Genomic DNA, 24,382 nt, shown 5'->3' with positions numbered 1-24,382 from the left:
TATTATGGCTGAGAATATAGTGGGGTATCACACTGGACCCCATTATTGCGCACAGTTAGTATATGTTAATCAGATAAATGGGGAGTAGAGAGTGACTGGGGGTATTTCAGTGGTGTGTGGCAATGGACAGTCTGGAGGTGACAGTTATTGGCAAAAGGAAATGCTGGAGGGGCAATAGGAGTCTTCAGGTACCGGGGCCTCGGCTCTCAAAGGAAGGATGCTCTACAGGTCCTCCCATAGAGCAAAACATGCTTCCACTTTAATACCTATCACCTACTCCATATCTTCCCCCTCTAATCCTCAGATAAGACAGAAACTGGCAAGTAGAGTTTGGTCTTTGGTATTTAATAACTGTTGATGGATGCCTCATTTGCTTATCAAGCTATTCCTTCCTCTTTGTCCCAACCAAACCATGTGGTTAAAAAAAATTAGAAACAAGGTCATCAAAAATAGAACTAAGAGTGGAAACTTAAACAGAAAGGAGGGTGAGAGCTTTTGCCAGTTAAATCAACATGCGCATTCTCAGCGAAAAAAATCACAGAAATGTGGCCTGAGAAGGGTGTGCCTCCAAAAGGGTGGAAAGCAGGGCAGCTAGAGACGGAAGCCATGCCTTCTCTCAATAGCCCCATTCCCAAAGAAGCATTTCTGTCTCCTGGTAACTTCGCCTCACAGCTCAATGAGCTGATGTCTCTAAAAGTTCCCTAAATCTAAGGTCATTGTCATTGAAACACCCACATTGTAGTTGAAAAGTAAAATTTACACTGTGGAAATTAAAGTGAGAAAGGTAGGTGAAAATCCCTTATAAGCAGAAGAAGCATACATATACATATATATACATATACTCTATATTTATAAGTATATATATATATATATATATATATATATATATATATATAAACAAACTCTATCTTGACCTAAAGAAGTCTACAAATAAACCAGTGATTTCAAATATTTATTAAGCTCCTTTAAGATCTAAAAGTACTCTTTAAGCCAAGAAGAGAAATGAAAGATGATCACTCAATTAAAAATGTCCCTACAGTAATCTGCAAATGTACATAAAACAACCAGGTTCTAACAAGCCCTGAAGCACATTAAAGAAGCAAACAAAGAGCTATTCTTTTCCCGAATGGAGGCTCTTTATCTCGCTGCTATCACCATGTTAAGGCACATTTTTAAAACAATAAATAATCACTTCTATTAAGGCCTTCTCTTCCCCCTCATATGCTTAGGGTACTAGAGAATCCATATTAAATACTAAGGGTTTTTCTCTCTTATTGAGTGGTCAGATGCCTCAGCTCTTAGATGGAAAAAGACGTTCATGCTATATAATACCAGAATTGTCTTGTAAAACATGCATGATCCGCCCTATGGACAAATGAGCAGATAGAGTGAATTCCCACTACAAGCAGATTGTGTGTTTGCAAAGGTTTCTACTTGCTAAAATGCATTGCCATGACCAAATCAGTATTCAGTGTATTCTCCCAGTTCTTTATGGATGGGGACAAAGCAGTGAAAGATTAGAGCCGTTCAGTGCTCATCCTCCCAGTTGATGTGAACAGGTGAGATTCTGACCCTTGGTTTCTGCCCTTATACTGTAAGCACATATCCTTCTCACCACGAGATTAGAGCCATACTGCCTCAATCCGTGTGGCCTTGTCATGGCTTTATATGACCTATGAATGTAGTTCTGTTGGTCAGTCTACTACATCTTCTGATTTTAAAAAAATGAAGTTAGATAAACATTTGGGTATGAGCAATAATATACCAGCCCAAAATATAACATTAATCAACAACATATACTATATAAGGTGTCTTTGAAGAAAAATACTTGTAAAACTTATTGCACACTGGTCCACTGATGAAAATACTATCAGAGGCTCATAGGAAGCTGCTTCACCTAGAAAGAATGGTTCAATATTCAACAAGTTGACTTTACAGAAATTTTGTAGAAACTACTTCCCAAAGCAAGGATCAACAAAATTATGTTCCACGATTCACATTTAATTGCTGTGTGGTCACCCACCCAGCTAGAAGCAGGGAAACACCACCTCACAGGCATCTGTTTCCAAGTCCAGTGATCACCTGGTCTCCTGCCTTCTCTTCCGGTCACACTGTGGGTGTGGATAAGGCTCACTTTTCTGTTATAATATGGGTTGTCTGTACAACTAACATTCTCATTATTAATAAAACATTGCCTTTCAAAGTGTTTAAATCAGGCCTACATCTCCTGTGTAGATTGGTGCCAAGCCTGATTGTTATCAGAGAGATGTTATCCAGCAACTGATGGAAACAGATTCAAATCCATAGCCAGACATTAGGTTTGGGAGCCCTGCCCTTTCCTAAACAGAAACAGAGGAGGAGTAGATTGGGGGATGCGAAGAGAAGGGGGATAGGAGGGAGAGACTGAGAAGAGAGGAGGGAGAGGAAAATGAGGCCAAGATGTAAAATAAGAAAACAAACAAATAAAATAAAGTGGGCCTAAATTGAATCTTGAAGCCAAAAAAGGACTGTTGAATTCATGTTGCAGAACTCTGGGTCTTGATGATGCAAGAATGCAAGCTACATGCAAAGGATACAAGGCCTGACCTCACTGAAGGCTGCTTCTGAGCACAGGAGACCAGGCCTGACCTCACTGAAGGCTGCTTCTGAGCACAGGAGACCAGGCCTGACCTCACTGAAGGCTGCTTCTGAGCACAGGAGACAAGGCCTGACCTCACTGAAGGTTGCCTCTCCACCAGTGCCCCCATCTCATCTCACATAACAAGAAATCAGTGTGGGTTTCAGCAACTTCATTTGACTTTTATCTTTTAAACCAACTGTCTTTATGTTTAAAGAAAGATGCTTAATAAATGGATAGCAACTCTCTAAGGGACAGAGGTATAGATTAAAAACTGATGTGATTCTTTCCTATTATAAGTTGATTAAAATATGAATTAAAAGGATAAAACCAAAATGTTGACACTATAAATTTCTGGGAAAAGTCTAGAACAACTAGAATCTTCATTTTTTTCTATTTAAAAACTATACATCCACTTGGGGAAAGTTTGGCACTTCTTTTAAGATTGAACACTTACTTAATATATTGCAAAAACACTCTCTACCATTGTTATTTACCAAAGAAAAATGAAAATATTTCTTGGCACACTTACCTACAAGCAAATATTTACAGACCTTTTATTCATTTTTGCTTGAAGCAAGAAACAATCCAAATATCCATCATCGCCGGAGAGGTAAGCACATTGTGCTACAAGCATGGAATGGAATTCTACTCAATTGAAAAAGTACTGATGCCTATGACTACGTGAGCATATTAAAAGCTCTATTAAGAAGAAAACATAGACTAAAAGGGCATTCACTATTCACTACATACTTCTATAAAGGCACACATCAGAGCAGTGTTTCCTAGGGGGCTTGGTGTAGGATAATTACTGACCACGATGAACAATGGAAAGCTCTGGGGACACACAGGTGCCTTACATCTTGATTAACTGTGACAAGATAAGAATGAATTCCAACTGGATGAAGCAGGGAGGCAGGCAAAGAGGAAACAAGACACCTTTAACCATTTCTTTCAATTTTGGAGGCTGAAGAAAGTCATGTTTTTCATTTATTTTCCCAATAATGAACAACCTGAGTATTCACTATTTCCCTGAGAGAACTGCAAAGTGAGGAATGTTTAGCTGAAGGTTGTTTAATAATTCCACATATTAGTATAACTATGTAGAATTTCTTTTAAAACGTTGTTATACTTACCTTGTCTTGGAAAAAAACTAAGGATATTGAAAAATACAAGTCTTCTAGCATTTGAAGACCTTTCCTATTTTGTTATAGGAAATTCAACTTTAGATAACAGAATCAGAGCTTCAGTTCCAAGATTTAGGAGACATTATGGGGGAAGGGTTGGAGACAGGGGAGGGTCTAGCAGCCTTCAGAAAGATAAGCCTGCTGGAATGAGGGGGACAGGAAAAGGATGCTACAAGAGTCAGTTACGATTTCCTAGTGGTACCTGCCTAGGAGGCACAGAGCTTTGAGAAGGGACTCGAAGTTTTTGCTCCATTCAACTGCTTTCTTTGTTCGTGGCGTCCACCACAGAGTCTGTTTCAAAGCCTGGTTGTTTGGCTTGCTTAATTAGGTTTGTTTATTGAAAGTGGATTAAGCAGCAATAGGAAATGAGCTGTTTTCACTGCTTACACAGCCCTCGCTTGGCAACTCTGATAAGACCCTTGGAGAAGGTCAAATCAAAGGCACCCTGAATCAGAGCAAAAGCCAAAGGCCACAGGAGGCCCCGAAATACCCTGGATGCTATGCACATTTGTGTAAAAGACAGCCCCGAATCCAGATGGAGATTTTGTCCTGCATAGAAACTGCCCTCCCAACTTTATTAACAAGGTCTTTGCTTTGTTAAGGTCTTATGAACTGCCAAGAGTCTGATATTTCCTTGTAACCACTTTATAAAGTGGTGTTTTTGAAAGAATCCATTGTAGATGACTTAAGCAATAATGACATCCATTAACAAAGCTTACTGTAGGTAGAGAATTAGGACATACACAGTGTTCTGGGAGAGCCCTGATTGACAGACATGTTTCCTAAGTCTTCTAAATTGTTTTCATGGTTCCTCTGTAGTCTCCAATCAGGAAACTTGTTTACCAGCTCATATTCTCTGTGAAGCTTTTTAAAAAATTAAATATTTGCAGAAATGTCATTAAAAATTTTTCAGAATGGCAAATGTTTCAGTTCTCCCATGCAAAATATACCCCCTGTTCTTTGTGCTTACTTTTAGTTACTCTTCAGATGCAGCTTTTATAGCGTTGCATTATCCTATATATTTTGTCATCCTTCTACTAGAATACAAACTGCACTTAGGCAGTGTTTATCTTTCATTGTTGTGTATATGAGTGTGTGTGCATGTTCATGTATGTTTGGGTACATGTGTGCAGAGGAAGGGTAAGCACACACATATATATATAAAGGTCAGAATATCATTCTTCAGGAGCCATTTACCTTGCGTTTTATTGTTGTTGTTATTGGTTGTTTGGTTGGTCTGGTTTGTTTGAAGAGCTTCTCACTGGCCTAAAGTTCATCAAGTAGGCCTATCTAACTGACCAGGAAGCCCCAGGAATCCACCTATCTCTACTGCCCCAACACTAAAATTACAAGCATATAGCCTAATTATTTGTTTGTTTTACATGAGTTAAGAAGATTGAACTCAAGTCTTCATGCTTGGAAGGCAAGAACATTACTGAATGAGCTTTGTTGTATCTGTAATCTTCATATTATATTTACAAAATGACTTTTTTAAGAGATAAGAAATTTTCAGAGCCTGGATCCCACCCCTCTATCTGCAGGACCCCAAAACAGAATGATCCTACAACAGCCCCTGGAGAGAGGCCCCCCAAGTCGGGACCCACGGGCCACCACTGGGGTGGCTCGTGGCCTGGACGCCAGGGAGCCCTTGCACAAGCAGTTTCTTTCCAAGGAGAACATGGCCACTCACTTCTCTCGACTCAGCCCACATAATGACCACCCCTACTGCAGTCCCTCTGACTTTCCCCCAGGTCCTGCCACCACTCAGGAGCACTTTCCCAGAGCTGCTTCTCTGGTGCTATCCTGGGAGCCTGATCCCTGAGGCCTCAGGCCACTGAGGCTGGGGGATACCCCCAGTCTCTTCTACCCTGCATCCCCAGCGGGGGACATCATGGAGTTCTATGTGCTGATGACCAGTGTCCCTCCCCACCTTGTTCCTGGACAACAAAGACCAGCAACTCTCCCCCAGAGGGAAGAGGTCCTTCCACTGTAACAGGATAGATGATACTGAACTCAGTGAAACCCTGAATGGGGGGGGGCAGTAGCTTGGGAAGGGGAAAGTGTCACCCCATTAGTGAATAAAGATTTCTGAGCAGTTGATAAAAAAAGAAATTTTCGGTGGCTATCCTGAAAATACAATCACATGAAGAATGAACTTGACCTTGGAGTCAAAGCTAAGGCCAAAGAGATGAGAGCTGGACCTGAATCAAGTTTGTCCTTGAAGACATACTTGTTCCTCAAAGAGAATCACAAGATGCAGATCAAACTAAAGGGTGGGTCTGGCCCTCTGTATCTATCTTGGGTACAGGTTGACCCTCTTAAATGTCAGCAGAAACAGTGCAGATCCACCCCATTGGCCTCAGGCCTGTCCTGATGTGGCCTCTGGAATAAAGGACAGACCATTTATGAAGGCATCAAAAGATAGTCTGCTCTAAACTATCACATACTTTTTATGGATTTTTAAAAAAAGATGCTTGTATATTTTCTAACTTACTTCTTGAGTAGCAGTTATGCTTAGTATTTTGTAATCTTGGAAAAGATAATTACTCTAAATATTCTTCTCCAAATTTATTTCTATGTATCTTTTATCCATTGGTCAGGATATATATATATATGTATATATATATATATGTGTGTGTGTGTGTGTGTGTGTATGTATGTATGAATATGATGCCTTCTGATTGCTCTCATCCCTTACCCCCTTACCTTCTTCCCTTCCCTATCAACCCCACCTCCTTCCCTACTAGTCCCTTTCCCAAATTAATGACATTTGGTTTGGCTTTGTGATCCTTTTAACTTAGCCAGGGGCATCTGTATGAATAGTAGATCACAACTATCCATTGATGCCTGGTGGCATCTCCACTGACTATACAACTGAAGGCAATGACTCTCACTCTCCCTGAATCTATCAGTAGCAAATAGTTAACAGTGATCAGTGAGATACCCACAAGCCCCTCCTCCACCCTATTGTTACATAATAAATTAACACAAAGCAGAGTGTGTTGAACAACCATAATATTTCTTTCTTTGGATCAAGAACTTATAAGAAGGCTGCCTGTGTCTGCTGTGGTAGCTCTAAATCAGCCCTAATGTTGTGTGGCCATATTCACCAAGATTGCAGTAATCTAAAGGACTGTTTGGGCATGCTTTCCCAAGATGGGCCACTCTTAGAGCTGGCAAGTATATACTGAAGTAGGCATGAAGTCTGTTACCCAATACATGGATCTGTCCACAGGTTCATGACATGGCAGCTCACCTTCTCCATTCTGGGTCATCCAAGAATGTGACAAGGGAGCACATTTTCAGGGTTTCTGTGGCTCAGCCTCAGAGATCACATCTTCACTGCCTCATCCTAATGGACTCCATTTATAAGACTAGAGACACAAATAATGTGAAGGAAGAATGACAGAGTCATGCAGAACATTACATTTCCTCACTGGGACTGTGTGGAAGCACATAAAAATCAGTTACCAAAAGTAAACTGTGTTCACATTTTAGTTATAGAATTTAACGTTCTTCATGAACTCTTATTGTACATAGTCAATGCACAGCACTCATTGTCCCATCTAATGCTCTATATTAAAAAACAATTCTCAATTTGAATTGGCTTTAAGACTTTTTGAGAAGTGATACCAAAATGTACAGAACCCTGAATTCACTACTATACCTACAATTAATTTCAAGGGTTTTATGGTTCCCCTAGCAAAGGAAAGAAACACTAACTTTGAAGCTACATGCAATGCTGTTAGCTCACTTCCAATCACAAATGCAATAGGCAAATATCCAGTATTGGCTTAAGGTCTAGCTAACAATCTGGGAGGTCAAAATGACAGAAAACATATATTTAATCAAATTCATCTTTAACCTGACAATTTCGCTTCTCTTCATTGGCCTAGTGAATGAACTGGTTGCCATTTTGTAATGGAGCTCCTTGAGTTTGGGATGGAGTTGACCCACATCCATTTGCTGATATTAGAGAGTAGCTCGAACACCTTTACCAAGTACAATGGCTTCCAGTTCATGATGTTGCCAGAACCTTTTAGGTCATGTTTGAAACATTATTCACTACCAAGCAAGGCTACATTAAGTGAAAGCTTCCCAGGGCTCCAGATAACGGGTAAAACTGGTAAGTATAAAATGTAGCCAGCTAGTTTGTCATATGATCCAGGAATGCTCAGTGTCTCAAGCTAAAAACTCCTAGAGAAGGGTATCACATACAAAATGGCAGGATGCACAGGTTCTTCAAAGCCAGAGAGCCACAGGAAGTTAAATAAGTTCACATAAACCAGCCTTTCTAATCCACACCCCAGTGCGTAATCCTGATTATTTCTGAAGATTGGTGTTATCCTTCAGCGCATGACTAATTCCTTCGGCTACCCACAGGCACTTAGTGTAGGAGGGATAAAGGTCCATGAGCTCCCAGATAAGCCCTAGGGGATCCAGGAATGTTAAACACACACGGTTGTCTCTTTGAAGGGAGAGATGTATAGCCTGTTTTCCATTCAGAAGCCTGGGAGAGGAGGTGGTTAGTAACCTGGTGACCTTTGCACTATCTGTGTGACTGAGGCCACACCAGTTCCTTCCTGAGATGCGTAAGATGTGACATGTAGCTAATCTATAGAAGCCAGCTTTATGGAAGAGATCACTTGTACAAAGAGTTTAGATGTAGTCATGCCTTAGGCTTTCTTGTGCCCATGGGACTGAGTCCATTATCCTCAATATATGGTAAGCATACCTCATCTGGAATGTTTGAGACAAACATGTGCTTTCAATTTATTAAATGTGTTTCTGGTTGAAGGAATATTTATACACACTTAATGAGATATCTTAAGGATAGAATTGAAGTCTAAACATAAATTTTATATACATTTCATATATACCTTATAGACTTAAGCTTCCAGTGACATTTACAGCACACTTCTGGTACACGTGTAATTTAACTGGGACCTAGCACTTAAAAAATAAGTGCATAATTTTCCACTTATGGCATTATAATGGTAGAATAAAAATTTTAGGTTTGGAAACATTTTGGATTTGGGGTGAGGGATATTTGTTTTGAATGTATGAAATATTATCTCCAGATTGGTTTAAAAGAATTTATATATAATACAATTTATAAGGATCTTTTTTAAATTAAAAAGATTGTTTTTATTTTTAATTATATGCATAGACTATACACATGCATGTAGATGCCCAGGGAGGCCTGGGGCCAGAGGTGTCAGAGTCCTTTGGAGCTGGAGCTGTGGGTGATTGTGAGTTGTTCACTATGGGAATGGGAAGTGAGCTCAAATCCTCTGCAAAACTACTACATACTCTTAACCACTGAGCTACCCCTGCAACCCCTTATAATGTCATTTTACTGCATCCTTCTAATAATTGTCCCCAAGAAAGCCTTAAGGGTATACGCAAGATACAAATACCATTAATAAAAGGCATGCAAGAGAAAGGCTGGAGACTAGATCACACTGAGGTCAGGGTATTTCCTGGTTTTGGTGGTAGCTTGGTTTCTGTTTTCAATGAGACACTTTCACAAAATAGGAAGGTCCCTGGAGGGAATATCCCTAACATGTCTCTGCTCTACTAGTGCGTATCCTTTAACGCCTTTTAACTTATTTCATAATTTACAGGAAGTTTATTTAGTGTTCATGTCTGTGGTTTCTTTTGTGGCCTGTGAACCTCCAGCTATGAAAAGGAATGTTTAAAATGCATGTTTCTGGGACACCACAAAGCACTTGCACAGGATACTTGAGCCACAGAGTGTGATGAATTTGGGAAACACCACAGTGAATAGTTGTGTTGATTTTCTGACATACATGAAAACAGATGTGGGCACTGAGTGCCAGACTAAGAAGTGTTATGTAATGCAATTCAGCCGACGAAACTCAGGGGTTATACAACTAAATGCATGTTTTTCATAAACAGTTAAGAGGGGCGCCTGGAAATATTTGAACACACATTGACATGGTGACAAGCTATAAAAATGGATTATCTTGCCCCAGATACGTGAACAAAGAATGTTGACTAACTTGTAGTTGACACAGTATTACTTCTTTAAGTGACTCAAGATCTTTTCAATTATCTATGATGGTTAATTTTTTTGTCAAGTTGAGAGAATTTAAAATCACCTAGCAAGCATGTCTGTAAGGGAGTTGAAGGATGTGAAGTTGGTTAGTACCATTGCTTAGTACCACTGCATGATCTGAAGAAAAATGTGGAAGCAAGCATTCAGCTCTGTCTGCTTTTTGACAAAGGATGCAGTGATGTGGGAAGGCCATTTGTCAATCTGTTGTTTCATTGGTTAATCAATAAAGAAAACTGCTTGGCCTGATAGGTCAGAAAATTAGGTAGGTGGAGTAGACAAAACAGAATGCTGGGAAGAAGGGAAGTTAGCTCAGACACCATGCCTCTCCTCTCTAGTCAGACATGATGAAGCTCCACCCAAGATGGACGTACGCTAGAATCTTCCTGGTAAGACACCACCTCGTGATGCTACACACATTAAGAGAAATGGGCTAACCTAGATGTGAAAATAAGCCAGTAAGAGGCCAGATATAATGGGCCAGGCAGTGTTTATATGAATACAGTTTGTGTGTTGTTATTTCGGGGCATAAGCTAGCCAGCCAGGCGGCCGGGAGCCGTGCTGCAGGAACGCAGCCTGCAACTCCTTCTACAATGCAGTGGTACCCATGTTCTGCTTCCTGACTGTGGACACAATGGGACCCACGTTTTGCCTCCTGACAATGAACACAATGGGACCTACATTCTGTTTCCTGACTGTGGACACAATGGTACCCACATTCTGCTTCCTAATTATGGATACACAATTAGGAACATTTTTCTAATTCCTGTTGCCACAGCTCAACCCATTCTTGCTCCCACACCTTCCTAGCCATGATAAAATGTGTTTCCAACTGTAAGCCAAACCAAACCTTTTCTTCCTTATTTTGATTTTGCCAAATATGTTGTCACTGAAAGAGAAAAGTAACTAATGCATTAGTCATTCTGATAATTCAGTATTAGTGTCAATATTTAAATTTAAGTTGTTCTCAAAAAATACTTTAAAAAAATTACTCTCTTCAGTGAAGGACTGAAGGAAAAATTCTAAAGCATACTCAATATGTTGTTCAAAAATTTAATGTTTGTTTGATTTTCTTATTTTTATCATAAGCCAGAATAGCCTAGCATGAGATTGACATGTGCAATTGCACACTCATCTGGATCCAGAAAACTAAATTACATAGTCACTTCTTTGAATCCATAGGAGATTGGTCCCAGGACCTGTCACAGATATCAAAATTCATAGATACACAATCCCAATATAAAGTGGTGTGGTATTTATGTGTAATCTATTCATAACTTTCTGTAAACGTTAAAACATTCTTCTTATAATACCTAACAACATGCAACTGCTGCCATATAATCACTATACTGCAGGGTCTAGGGAATAGTGGCAATAGAAAGAGTCATAACTACTCAGTACACAGGTAGTGAATCTTTCAAGTGTTTCAGATTTATGATTAGTTGATGGTTTATAAGTAGAACATGAAGGGGTAACTATAAGAATTTTTTAAAAAAAATATTTGTTCCTAATCTGGGTTAAGGTTGGAAAAGAAGTGGTTTAAATATAAAATGTCTAGCACAGGCTCTGTGTTTGAACACTTAGTCCACCTCTGATAGCACTATCAGGAGAGGCTTTGCAAAGTAGGGTCTGGCTGAGGAAGTGATTCACTGGAGTGCCGGTCTTCAGGACTATGGTATCTGCCATTTCAGGCCCAAGCTCTCTGTTTGCTGGTCCATTGAGATCCATGAAGATCCAGCTACATTCTAGGCAGCCAAGGAACACTCTCATACTTTCTCCTTGACAGTGGACTGTACCTTCTGGGACCAGGAACTATAATAAGCCTGTCTTCATTTAAGTCACTCCCATCAGCTGTCTTTGTTTCAACAACAAGAAAAGTAACTAACCGCAAGTGTAAAGCCAGTGAACTCTATAACGGTACTATGGCAGGCATGATGGGCCGCCTTCCAGAGACAACCATTAGAAGTTGCACAAGCGGGAAGGAAAGAAGGACGGGCATTGTAATCAAAGGAAGAGAAAACTTGGAGGGTACCTGTGGAGTGCAGGCCAAGCAAACGGTGAGCCAACGAGATGGAGATCAAAGAGGGAAGCTGGTATGTGGAAACGCAATGAAACGCCCACCGCTGTGGTCCCGCTGCCAATGCAAGGATCGCATTTCCTGGGGACATGCTACACAGAAACACCATTTTGTGATAATGCCAGTTGCACATCAAATCACAAGAAACGTGGAATTTGAACTTCAGGTATAACTCAATGAGCAACCAGAAAAAAGTAACAATTGTCTGCAAGTTTTTCAAAATGTTAAACTGCAACTACTGCAGTAGAGCAAATAGAAAACCTTTACAAAGTGTACAAAGTTTACAGATTGACACTATAATGCCTGGCTTTTGTCATTAAAGTCATTATATCCTGTTCCTTCTTCACAGGGCATCGTGGCGTATGCTAGACTCAGTATCACTTCAGAATTTAAACTGTGAAGTAAAGGCACACTTACGGTTTATGTTGTTTTACAGACACGGAGATTATCGAATGAATGTAAATATGGCTTTTATTTGCAAGTTCAGTGATGATAAGATGAATGAGCAAGAAACAGTATTTTCAACCTATTGGAGAAACCACCTTCCTCCTTCCCAAACAAGACAGAGTAGGCATTGTCTTCCAGAGAAATGACTTTTGGTGCCTTCCACACAGATGGAGAGTCAGCTGTGAGGAGCGAACACCTGCTCCAGTGGGAGCCCTCGACGAGGCTCTTGAGGACTTTTGCAGTAAGAGGCAACCGGATGAGGAAAAAGAAAGAGGCCAGGGCAGGAGATGGAGGCTGGAGGTTTAGGGATCAAAGGAATAGGAACAGAAAAAGGACAGGCAGAAAATGAATTCCACAAGGTCAGGCTCTGACCAAATCAACCATGTGCCTCATCCAGACAGACTGTAACAGGCATCCCAGGGCAAAGCCAGGCTACATACTGGCCTACACCCCATGCACATGTGCAAGAAAAAAAAAATACCAACAACAAAAACTAAGCAAGGACCATGGATGAGGGAGACAGCAGGAAGCTAAAGTTAGCTTCGAAGCCTCTGCAAACCTTGGTTCCACTCCCCAGGTCCCGCCTATGGGGTGGCTACACTGTAGGCCCAAGGGTTCTTTTCTCTCGGCATCTTTTCAAGAAGTATCTAAGCCCTGGACTTTTCTGTCACTCTCCCTCTGCCAAGGTGGGAATGGAGTTTTCAAAAATGTACATAGTTTCAAGGCTCTTACTGACTTTGAATACAAAATGTCCCCTGCATCTCCCCACACTGTGTTAAGGTGTTAGGGCTAGGTCCTCAGCTGGGGATGGTATTTTGAGAGGTTCCAGAAATTTAAGAACTAGGTGGTTGTGGTTACTGGATGTAGGTTCTAGGAGGCATCTTATCCCTTGCTTTTCCCTTCTTTTATCTTCTTGGCAAGTAGGTGAAGAGCTGATGTCACACACACACTTCCTCCCCGCGTGGTGTCCCATTCACATGCCTGCAGCAAAGCAACCACGGAATAAACCCTCGGGAAAACTTGTTTTCTTAAGGATTTTGGCCACAGCTGTGAAAAACATAACTAGTATACTAAGTTTGAGAACGGAGCAATCAAACCCCTACCTGGTGGTGTTTTCACACCTTTAATCCCAGCCAGCACTCAGGAGGCTGAGGCAAGCAGTTCTCCACGACAGGCCTACATAACGAGTCCCAGGCCGCCATCCCAAGCTACACAGTCAGTCTCAAAGGGGAAATGGGGACTGTAACTATCAGGGGCTAAGGAGATGACTCAGTTGGTAAAGGACTCACTACACAAGCATGAGGACCTGAGTTCAAATCCCCAGCACCCATATAAAGGCCTGGCCTGACTGCGCGAGTCTGTAACACCGGTGTGGGAAAGTAGGGATAGATGGATCCCCCGAGCTCCCTGGTCAGCCAGTGAGATCCAGGTTCAGTGAGAGATCTTGTCTCACACAAATAAAGTGAAAAACAAGGGGGAAGACCCCTGATACCAGCTTCTAGCACCACCTCCATAAACGCCTACATGCATACATACCACACAAATAAAACAACTATCAAAACTTCTATTAAAGTCACCCTAATATTACTTATTTGCAAAATCAAAATAACTGATATTTCTTATACTCTCTTTTTGGCAGGAAGGAGCATTTGACATTCCAAGAGGCTTTATTAACCTGCATAGGCTTCTTTCTACTTCCGCCATTCACCCCCTAACCTACATTGTTATTTCCAGCATTTATCCTTCCAGTTTAGAATGAACTACAGATTAGAGCGAACCTCGACAGAGCAGCACACACAGTATTTAAGCCCAGTGAAAACACGAGGGTGTAGGGAAGAATTTCGTGACAGCACAGTCACCAGCGCGTCTGGGGAGGGCGAACCAGAGGAGGAATGCAAGGGTTGATGTTCAGGCCATTTGATGCTTTCTCCTGAACAATCTGGCTAGGAATGGCGTAACTCCATCCAGAAAACTGGAAGGAGACCGTCCTACACCGCTGACAGCCTATTTGGAACAGGACTGAATTCCAGAGTTCCTGCCAGCGAGACTTTGGCAGCCATTCCAAAACCCTCCTTAAAGGGCAGGATCCGCAGCTCAGAGAAGGAAGGCCTGTTAGGTCCTGCCCAGCCCCACATGCTGTGTGTACAGTGGACACTCAGCAGGAGCCTGGAGTACCAGGAAAAAAATCTCTTATCAGCTAACAAAATTGGGAAAACAAAGGGTATTTAAGGAGAAAGGGCATTTGTAACCACCTAGCCAGCTCTTTGGAAGCAAAGCCAAGGGCCTGAGGTCCTACCAGGATTCCTTCCCCTGTTCGGGGGAGACCTTGGACTTGAGATGCAGATTAAGCATGTGAAAGATGTGTTAGATCATAAAGCATTCTACCTGGTTAAAAGTTTATCCTTAATCTAAAGGAGAAGGTCAAGTTAACTCATACAGCCCAGCTCGATGGCAGGGCGATACACTACTCACTTGCCTCACTCTGGAGTTTACACTGACTGGGTACATGGGGTACTCTGTTTTTCTTAGCATACTACAGAGACCATTTTATCTATATGTCAGAGCTAAGAACACATTAGCCCTGGAAATATCAATTACTTAATGAGAATTCAAACATTAAGAAACACAAACACCAGTCACTCCATTTGGAGAGCGAACAGGAGGATGGCTGAGATTTGCTGGACAAAACTCCAATTCCAGGCTCAATGAGAGAACTTTCTCAAGGGACTAAAGGGTAGGGCTCTAGAGAGCATCACCCAAACACCTTTTCCAGAAACACCTTTCCCAGGACTCCACATGCCCCTACACATGCATGAATATACCATATACATAATTCAATCACAAGCATACACATTTGAGCACACATGAACTCCCACAAATCAAGGTTGTCAACAGCTTCGTATAAAAGTACATGAAGGCTTTTTTGTTTTTGTTTTTTGAGACAAGGTTTCTCTGTAGCTTTAGAGCCTGTCCTGGAACTAGCTCTTGTAGACCAGGTTGGCCTTGAACTTACAGAGATCAACCTGCCTCAGCCTCCCAAGTGCTGGGATTAAAGGCGTGCGCCACCATCACTCGGCTCCTTAGCTTCTGAGAGCGTGGGTTGTGGTGGCATGCCTTTAACAGCTGAGCCATCTCTCCAGCCCTCTGCACAATCAGGAAGGGAGCTGGAAGCCAGAGAGCCAGCGGAGGGAAGTGGCAGCTTTTTTAAAGGGAGAGAGAACACGCCCCAATAGACTGGTATCTCAGAGCTATTGGCTGAAGGAGCGGAAGAAGCTCCTGCAACAATGACCAAGTATATTAGAGGTGTATTTACTAACTTAATTGTGTGTATGTGTGTGCACGCACATGCATGTGTATGTGCGCACATGTATGTCTGAGTTAATTTAGGTATGTGTACAGGAGCCTGTGGAGGCCAGAAGACAGCATCAGACCTCCTAGAGGAAGAGTTTCTGGGAGCTGAGAACCACCACATAAGTACTGGGAGGAGAACAGAAGTGTTCTTCAAGATCACTAAGAGCGCTTAACTGCCAAGCCATCTATGCTGCACCAGCAGAAAGCTTTTTAAATAAACCCAGTGTCAAACTCCTTGAGACAGGAAATGTATTACTCATATTTTTAATCCTAATATGATTTGTAAAGTATTAACTAGGTGACAAAAACAAATGTATGCTCAGTACGGAAGAACACGGTCACAGCTTCGCTGCCCTGGCTTCTGAGCTTTTCTGACAGTCACGTGTTACCCGCAAGGTGATGAACCATCGCATGAGAGTTGTGAATGTCACGTCATGCTAAAAAACACCAACAAGTTTGCCTCAAATTTCCTTATATAGCTAATAAGGATATATGAATATCTTTTCCAAAATATGCCATAAAAATCCTGAAATAAAGCAGCAAAAACATAATCACTTTTGAATTTATACAAATTAACACTTAACCAGCAAAACAACTTACCTACAACTTTTAACTTTGACATTCTACTCTTCTGGAACAATTTATCTGTCACTCACACAGGCAACAGCCCTCAGTTATGTACGAATCACCCGGGAATTATTTATAGATCCACTCAAGCTATGCTAAATCAACAGTAACTGGGCGGAAGGCAGGGCCCGACTGCTAGAGTCAAAAACATTCAGTTTTGCTCAGGACTGCTGTGATGTAGCAAAAGCACTAAGTAAGTCTCAGTTCTCTCTACAGTTGATTTCTAATCTGACCAGATGCTTGGAATGAGCGTGTTTGCCCTGGATTTTTAGTGGGTGGGCCTCCGGGGTATAATCCTTGACAGGAAAATGTTAACAAGCTGTTACGAATGTATCTCACCTTTTACCTCCATCTTCAGAATTCCACAGGACAAACATTAGCCGGCTTTGTTGTTGATGTGCTCAGAGGACCTCAAATCTCAGCTTAGTGCCAAGCACATTTAAAGCGCCTTGCCAACCACAAGAAATCCATGCCAGGGATTTATTAGATGGGAAAGACGTGCAGAACACGTCAGCAGTCTTACAAGGGAAGGGTTTTGGTGGGAAACCCAAGCAAACATGAAGAGCTATGGAGGGAATTTCAACTGTCCTTTTGTCCATGGGACTCTTCAGTCTGGGACAATGGGGCCACCCTTATCTGTCACGTGCCTTCTATGAAACACTCCAGCACAATAAACACAAAGGGTGAGAAAAGACACACAGTGTGTTAGCATTAGAATATCCATAAACCTCTTAATATTAAACATCAGACTCTGATCAAATGCTCCACTATCGTGCTAAGAATATTTTCTTTGTGCAATTTTGCCTTGTGCACTGAGAGCATGTATTAACTGTTTTATTGACATAAAGGCTCTGAACAAAGATCCTTTAGTTTATCCAAGTTCTTGTCATGACATCCAGTAATACAGCCCTTATTCTTTTGCCAGACACAAATTTAACTTACTCTCAAAGCCACCCCACAAACATCTCAGAAACCTGTCATGGGGACTGTATAGCAAGTTTGGAAGTGTGGAGTGCTTAGTATTTGTTCACCTTTTAAGAAGAAGGCTATGGTTTCTTAAGTTGTCCCTTTTAAGAAATGCTACATACACAGAAAGAGGCTTTCACTTGGGAAGAGATGCTTCATGCCTCTCTCCACATAGACCAAGGATCCAGGCACTGACTGGTTCACGTTGGGCACTTCGGCGTTTCTAAGATATCTTGTCTGTCCTCGAGGATCGCTCAGAATTAACTCCAGCCATGTAGGGACACTAACTGGCACCTGGCGTGTGAAGCATCTGTCACTAAGGGCTGAATTCTGTGGGAAGCTGATGGGGTGATAATGCTCATCCCAGTATGCTCCCTGGGGTCAAGTTTCCTGTGTTCACAGTTACACTGTATGACGTCAGGACACGAAACAGCCTTTTGAGTCTTTACAGTGGGTTTGTTTTAAGTTAAGCCAAGGAAAGTAACTACTTCTAACTCCTTAGCTGCTTCTAACCAAAAGAAGACAACAAAAGTTTGCTTCTATAATTATGCTACATAAGGTTGTGATTTATGTCCTGACTGCAGACTGTTCTAGGCACCTGGTCACAGAAAAAAAGGCCATTACAGCCAAAGGCTGAGGTGACTTGTGTCCAAAAGCCAGCTAAACCCTCAAATCAGTGACCTTCTGTGGACTGTCTTTTCAACCATATGATCTTAGAAGTAGATCCTTCACAGGTAGAAACCAATTCTAGAACCTTCAGTACAGCCTCATGTAAGACCTTGAATGAGAATGCCCATTAAGCCAGAAACGTTGCAATAATAAATGCATTTTTGAGCTACCTACTTCATGGAAACTTTTCTACAGCAGCAGATAATATACTATGGAAGGTAATAAAACATCTCCTAGGTGAGAGGATACTTTATATTAACACGGCATTAATCATCATGCTGGGTGATGTAAAAATTTAGTTATATGTTTAATGTTATTTTAATAAAATCTATGTAGATAAACCATTGCTCTTCCATTTTATACTCAGCAATTTCCTTTTGTAGATGGTGCTATTTATTTAGTTTATTATGCTTGTTGAAAGACGTTTTTGTTTTTATTTTAGTATTCTAGTAATCTCTCATATCATCTCACGTCCTAATTTTACATTTATTTTCAGATCACTCTGATCAAGTTCACCTTTTTCTTTTGTGCCTACTTGCACCAGTACCAATCAGAGAACAAACAAAAGGAACTCAAATTTGAGGTTGGTGACCCACATAGAGCCAACTGAGTGGGTCATGTGACTTCAGTAGCTCTCCCTTCATTAGATACCCTGCCCTGGCCTTAGACCACAACCCCTTTAAGGGGTTGAACAACCTTTTCACAGGGGTCACACATCAGATACCCCACATACCAGATATTTACATTACAATTCATCAGAGAAGCAAGACTACAGTTACAAAGTAGCAACAAAAATATTTTTATGGTTGAAGGAATCACTGCAACATGAGTAACTGTATTAAAGGGTTGTAGCTTTAGAAACATTTCATGTTTTGTGCTATGATATTAATGAACTGTATTATCAAACATTCTCTTGTGACCTATTAACTTGTAGAGAAACAGAGAACTAAAATTCCTTAATATTTTGTACCCCATAACCCAAAAGAGCAGTCTGTTGAATGTATAACTGATGAAAGTATACCCAACATGTCCAAATTTTAATTTAAAACATTGGTATCTAAACTTAGCCTCAACTGAAGTATATTTGATTATTTGCTTCCTAATATACAGTTTTTCAAAAATTGGTCTCATTCAGTTTTACCTAGATGTTCAATAACTCATAGTTAAATAAACAAATGCATCAAGAAGTCATGAGAGCTACAACTATAAAAACCACTAAATAAATTTCCTGTGCTTTTACAACCTTTTCTCAGTTGAATCATTTTTTCCTATGTACTCTTTAATACTGTCCCAGAAATACACAAATACATTATTCTAATTAAACCAGCCCTTACCCAGTGGTGGCAGCACACCCTTAATCCCAGCACTCTGGAGGCAGAGGCGGGAGGATCTTTGAGTTAGGCCAGCCTGGTATACATAATGAGTTCTGAGACAGCTAGAGCTACACAGAGAGACTTCTATCTGTAAAAACAAAAACATAAAAATAAGACAAAACCAGCCCTCTACCCAGTGGCCAGTAACCTTCTCATTTTCCCACTTCCTCACAAAAATCACCTATCCTTTGGAGAGACAGGCCAAGTGTTTTAAGTGACATATTCTTTTATTCAGAAGAGCTCTGTGAAAAGTAAGAGGCAGGTACCCTCACCTCTCATCCAAACTCTCCCTTGGCTCCAAATGCTCTTCTCTGTCAGCCTTGGATTTTGTGTCTTTCAGTTGCTTCAGTCCTCTGGTCTGAACGGAGTCCTTCCAACTGTTCTCAAAGCTCGGGGGCTTCAAGCTAAAGGAGACAGATCTCGATGCCCTGGAATTTCCTCTTCTGTCCAATCCACCCCACTAACCAGTCAGCTACCTGAAAATAAGCACCATGCATTGTCCCCTCCCTAACCTCCCCCCAGTCTCCTACACAGGGCACGGAGCCTTTTAATAGAACAAACTGATGTGTCTTTACAAGCATCAGGGAGCTGACACTACGCTGGATTTAAAGTTAGGGACTTTTACTTCTCTCGGAGTAATCACTTAAACACCTGGAGGCATAATCAGAAACTTTATAAAATGAGAGAAATAAGATACCTGCTTCATATAAGGACTTAGACTTCCTGTACCAAAAGTATGTCACACTAAATTACCACATCACTCAGTCAAAAAATACTACCTATGAGAATAATAGGTGGCCGTTAATAGCTCTTATGGTTATTGTGACTCATCCGTCTACTTTTTTAAAAAAGATGATTTTATTTTTAATTGGGAGAGGGAGAAAGAATCTAGTTATGGATATGAGTATGTGTGCTAGTACCCATGGAGGCCGAAAGAAGGCTCTGGGTGCTCTAGAACTGGTTATCTATAGGGTTATATGCTTTCCTATAGCAGTTGTGGATGGCTCCCCATGGGTGCTGGGAACTTAACTCAGGTCCTCTGAGTAGGATGTGTTCTTAACTCCCAGGTCAACCCCACAGCTGTCTGTGCACATCTATCTTGTCAAGTATTTCTACTCTTTTGAGTAAGGACTCAAGGCAAAGAACCAACTGCTCACTTCCTCGGCCATGTGCTCACGACTCCAGGTCCCATAGTCGCATTATTATTTTGGAGCCTGTCCTGGAACTAGCTCTTGTAGACCAGGCTGGTCTCGAACTCACAGAGATCCTCCTGCCTCTGCCTCCTGAGTGCTTGAATTAAAGGTGTGTGCCACCACCGCCCGGCCCCAGAGTTGCATTATTATATTCCTATTTCGAGTCTGTCGTTTGGGCCAAGGATGGTCAGAACACAAGGCAGTAGACGCCAAACCCCTGTGTTATCAAATGGAGCAGTGCTTGGCAATCTTATCGCCTCTCCATGAAGAACATGCCCCCTCGCTTGCTGTTCCACACGACTCTTACAGTTTGGATATGAGATCTAAACTAACAAATTGCCGAAGTACACAGCCACTAACTTATGAAGACAAGGAAAGACGCATTAGTAATATTCCTTAAATTTAAACTTTTAAAAACAAAAATGTCTAACAACTTATTTGAGAATAGATATGACATGTAACAAGTGAGTTCTTATAAATAACCAAATGAACATGGTTATATATAATTCATATATAAAATGATGGCATTTTCTTGAGAAAGGCTGCAAGATGATTTTAAGGGTGCTGTAGTCTAATTTCCTCTACCTTAGCAGGAAAGGTCTGATTCAAGGGAGAGGCAGCATTCCCATGTGCACTGCAGACTGATTCCTGGAATAAGTCAGAGACCCTCTCTACCTGGCAGGAAGCAAGACTAGTATTTGGTGCTGGCTCCACCATTAACATGGGAAAGTTACTAAATCTCCCCTATTGCGGGTATCCTCATCTATATAAATAGTTAAGATAGATCAGTATTTCCAAATATTGGCCTGTGAGGAAGTTGTTAATTGATCTTCAATAAAATGAGAAAAAGGTGGACAACAGCCCAACAAATTTGTCTTATTAAACACATTTATTTCTAAACTTATGAAAATGGCTTGCTTTTCTGAAGAGCAAGGATTTTTCCCTAGCTTTGAGCATCCTCACATAGCAAAAGTTAAGTATGACCCCTATTAATAAAACCCTGCTAGTAATACCTGCATGCATTTTTTATTGGCTCATAAATGCAAATACCTGGGCTGGACTATGTCCAGCGGTCACTAATGTCTAGCCCTTCACTGCCATGCCCTTCTTCAGTCACAGGTGGTCCTCACCTCCAAAGCAGTAAGCAATAACCTATCTCAGCCCTTTTTCAAATGCGATCCGTCACAGACAGCCTCTGGAAAGACACCATAGCTGTTTGACTAGACAGGGACTATCATTCAAATGTGTTTGGGAAACAATGGGTTCAAAGACTAGACAAGTTTTTTTTTTCCTTGAGAAATGTTTAGATCATCTAGGATGGTAGCATCCATCATGGGGACCCCCACCACCACCAAAAAAAGCAAGCATGAAAAGCTCCCAAAGGTTTTGAAGGAAAGTGTCTGCCTCCCACCCCTCAACTATTATAGGACATTCTCAAACACATTTCAGCAAGGTGGCCAGCTTAAGAAACTTCCTCAAACCCTTTTAAGAAAATAAAGGGATTTACCATTTATTTTATAATAGCTATAGATTGTGTTTTGTTGATCTTACCAAACTACAGATTGTTAAAACATTACAAAAGAAGCCTGATGCAAACACAATGATGGGCAATAAACTTGACGACAGTTTGGACCCAATTATTAACAAATACATATTCTTCTTTATCATTACAAGCAAAGGCAACTTGTACCAAGAGGCTTCTTTCTAGATCTATGATGGGAAAATTAAGGCTCTTGGACCTGACCTAAGTCTGTAGGGATGATTTGTTTATCATCCCTACACAGTAAATGCAGAGAAAAATAAAAACACCTGTAAAAATTGAAACCAAAAACAAAGCAAAGACAATCGACAGGCTCCTCTCAAACGGCAACACTGTTAAAAGCTACACCAATGCAAACAATTAATTATGGATTAAGTCACAGTTTATTATGATCAAAGAACGAAACTCATGGTGGAAGAAAAGTCTAATGGTGCTTGATTTCTTTTTCCTTGCACAATCCTTTGATCAGAACAGAGGTTTCCTTTGCCATTGACTGCAGTCCCCATCCTCATGGGAGAAACTCACAAGCCAAACGCTTTCAGCCGTCACATTCCGGATTCAAGTTTCACTTTACTGACCAAAAGGAAGGACACTTTGCATCTGAGACAAGATGAACCTAGGCTGAAGCTCCAGAGAGAGGACACAGCAATGTCTCTCAGCACTCTGACCCTCAGCTTCTCTTTGGGACTCTGTTTTGATGAGTCTGTGCCTGGGTGTCACCTCTGACACTTCCCATCAAAACTGTACGGTAAATCCCAGCCTGTTTTTCGCGATCCTGCTGACTACAGCAATCTGCAGCCATAAAAAGCCTCCACAGACCTGAAGTGTCTCCGCAAGGCAGCGAAAGCGCACTCAGCATTCATGCTAGCAGGCAGGACAAGGCGAGAGCCTCCTGATTTAGTGTTAATTCGTTCCGAGGACTGCTTCTAGGGTCTAAGTTTAGAAAAGTTACTTCTCTTTTGATGACTCTTGTAAACAAAATACCAACACTAAACTAAGCAATTTAGGCAGGAGAAGGGGGGAGTGTCCTGTCCGGCAAACCAAACCCTCTTCCAATCTCGACCGGAGAGCCCTGACAGCTACTTAGCTCTACTTGGAGCTGACCTGGTTACCCTCCCTCAGTCCCTAGCCCCAGGTATACTTGAGATTTATGCAAAAGATTCCAGCTTTCCGAACAAGCTTCTCCCAAAGCTTAAACCAACCAGTCGTTGTCTCTGGACAGGACTGAAAGCACCAAATAACTAACAAATTACAACAGTCGTTTATATAAGCCGATTTGATAGGCAGATACTGTAGTGAAACTTCAGTTCATGTCAGCATACTCCATTAGAAGCTGTTAGGAGCTGCCATCGCAAAGTTAGTAACAGGGGTCCAAGAGAAAGCAACGCTTAAATCACCCCTCGACAAACATGGCCTTTGGCTTTCTGCAGAATAATTCAATCCCCCGATATTGTAAAGCAGATCCTATTTCATACCGACAGTTAAAAACCAGCAACTCTTAATCTCACTTTTAAAACACAAAATATCCGAGCTACTTGCCTTTTGGCAATTTCTGTGCATTTCCCAGGGCAAGGGCAATACTTCCACAGAGAAGCAGACACCCCAGGCTGGAGAGCATGTTGCATTTGCCTGCTCACAGGAGGAGTGATGCTCCGGGGTGCCTGGCAAACCTGGAACTGCATTTAAGTGGATGTCCTCCACTGAGAGAGGCGGGCGGCTGCACTGAGCTCTGCTGTGGGCTTACTCACAGGGGGTGGAGACACGATGACATCACACCCTTTCCCACACACTCAGGGAAAAAAAAAGTAGGCGCAACAGCAAAAACATATCCTCTCATTTCCCTCTCCAGCCCTGTGACTGTCTGCCTCTTCTCTGTTCCCTGATACAAGAACTGAAATTATGACCAATCTGTTCAGGGAAGAACTGCTCCCCCGGCAACTCTGAAACATTTGATGAACTAGTTTAAAGAATAAAAAGGTATGATTAAGCCCATTAAAATATAAAATAAAATTTTATTAAGAAGGAAACTGCTTTTAATTAGCCAGGAAACCAATCCAATTCTTCCCTTTTAAATGGGTCTAATGTTATAAGAAACCTTAAAAGAGAATCCTAAATTATGCAGTTGTATACCGTGAACACATGCATACACACATACAAACACACACACACATGTGTATATATGTATATGCACATATTCCATAGGTGTGGGTGTAGAGACAGAGAGGTAGCACATGACCTTGTCCCCACAATGGGCTG

General features: G+C 41.4%; 1 protein-coding gene and 1 pseudogene across 14 annotated transcripts in view; one reads left to right on the top strand and one right to left on the bottom strand.

The window, feature by feature from the left end:
* The window catches only part of Abi3bp (ABI family member 3 binding protein), a 211,911-nt gene extending 188,078 nt beyond the window's left edge, over window positions 1-23,833 (bottom strand). For all 14 annotated transcript variants that reach the window (XM_075964714.1, XM_075964761.1, XM_075964734.1 and 11 more), the window contains exon 1: window positions 23,666-23,833. In XM_075964714.1, the coding sequence (XP_075820829.1) occupies window positions 23,666-23,744 (79 nt within the window). In that variant the 5' untranslated portion in view covers window positions 23,745-23,833. The remainder of the gene's footprint in view (window positions 1-23,665) is intronic.
* LOC142839308 (host cell factor C1 regulator 1 pseudogene) lies at window positions 5,335-5,714 on the top strand (annotated as a pseudogene).
* Window positions 23,834-24,382: the final 549 nt, after the last annotated feature.

The sequence above is a fragment of the Microtus pennsylvanicus genome, chromosome 1 (assembly GCF_037038515.1).
Source record: "Microtus pennsylvanicus isolate mMicPen1 chromosome 1, mMicPen1.hap1, whole genome shotgun sequence".
NCBI lineage: Eukaryota > Metazoa > Chordata > Mammalia > Rodentia > Cricetidae > Microtus > Microtus pennsylvanicus.
Note: the sequence above shows the minus strand (reverse complement) of the source record. Positions and strands in the feature narration are given on the sequence as shown.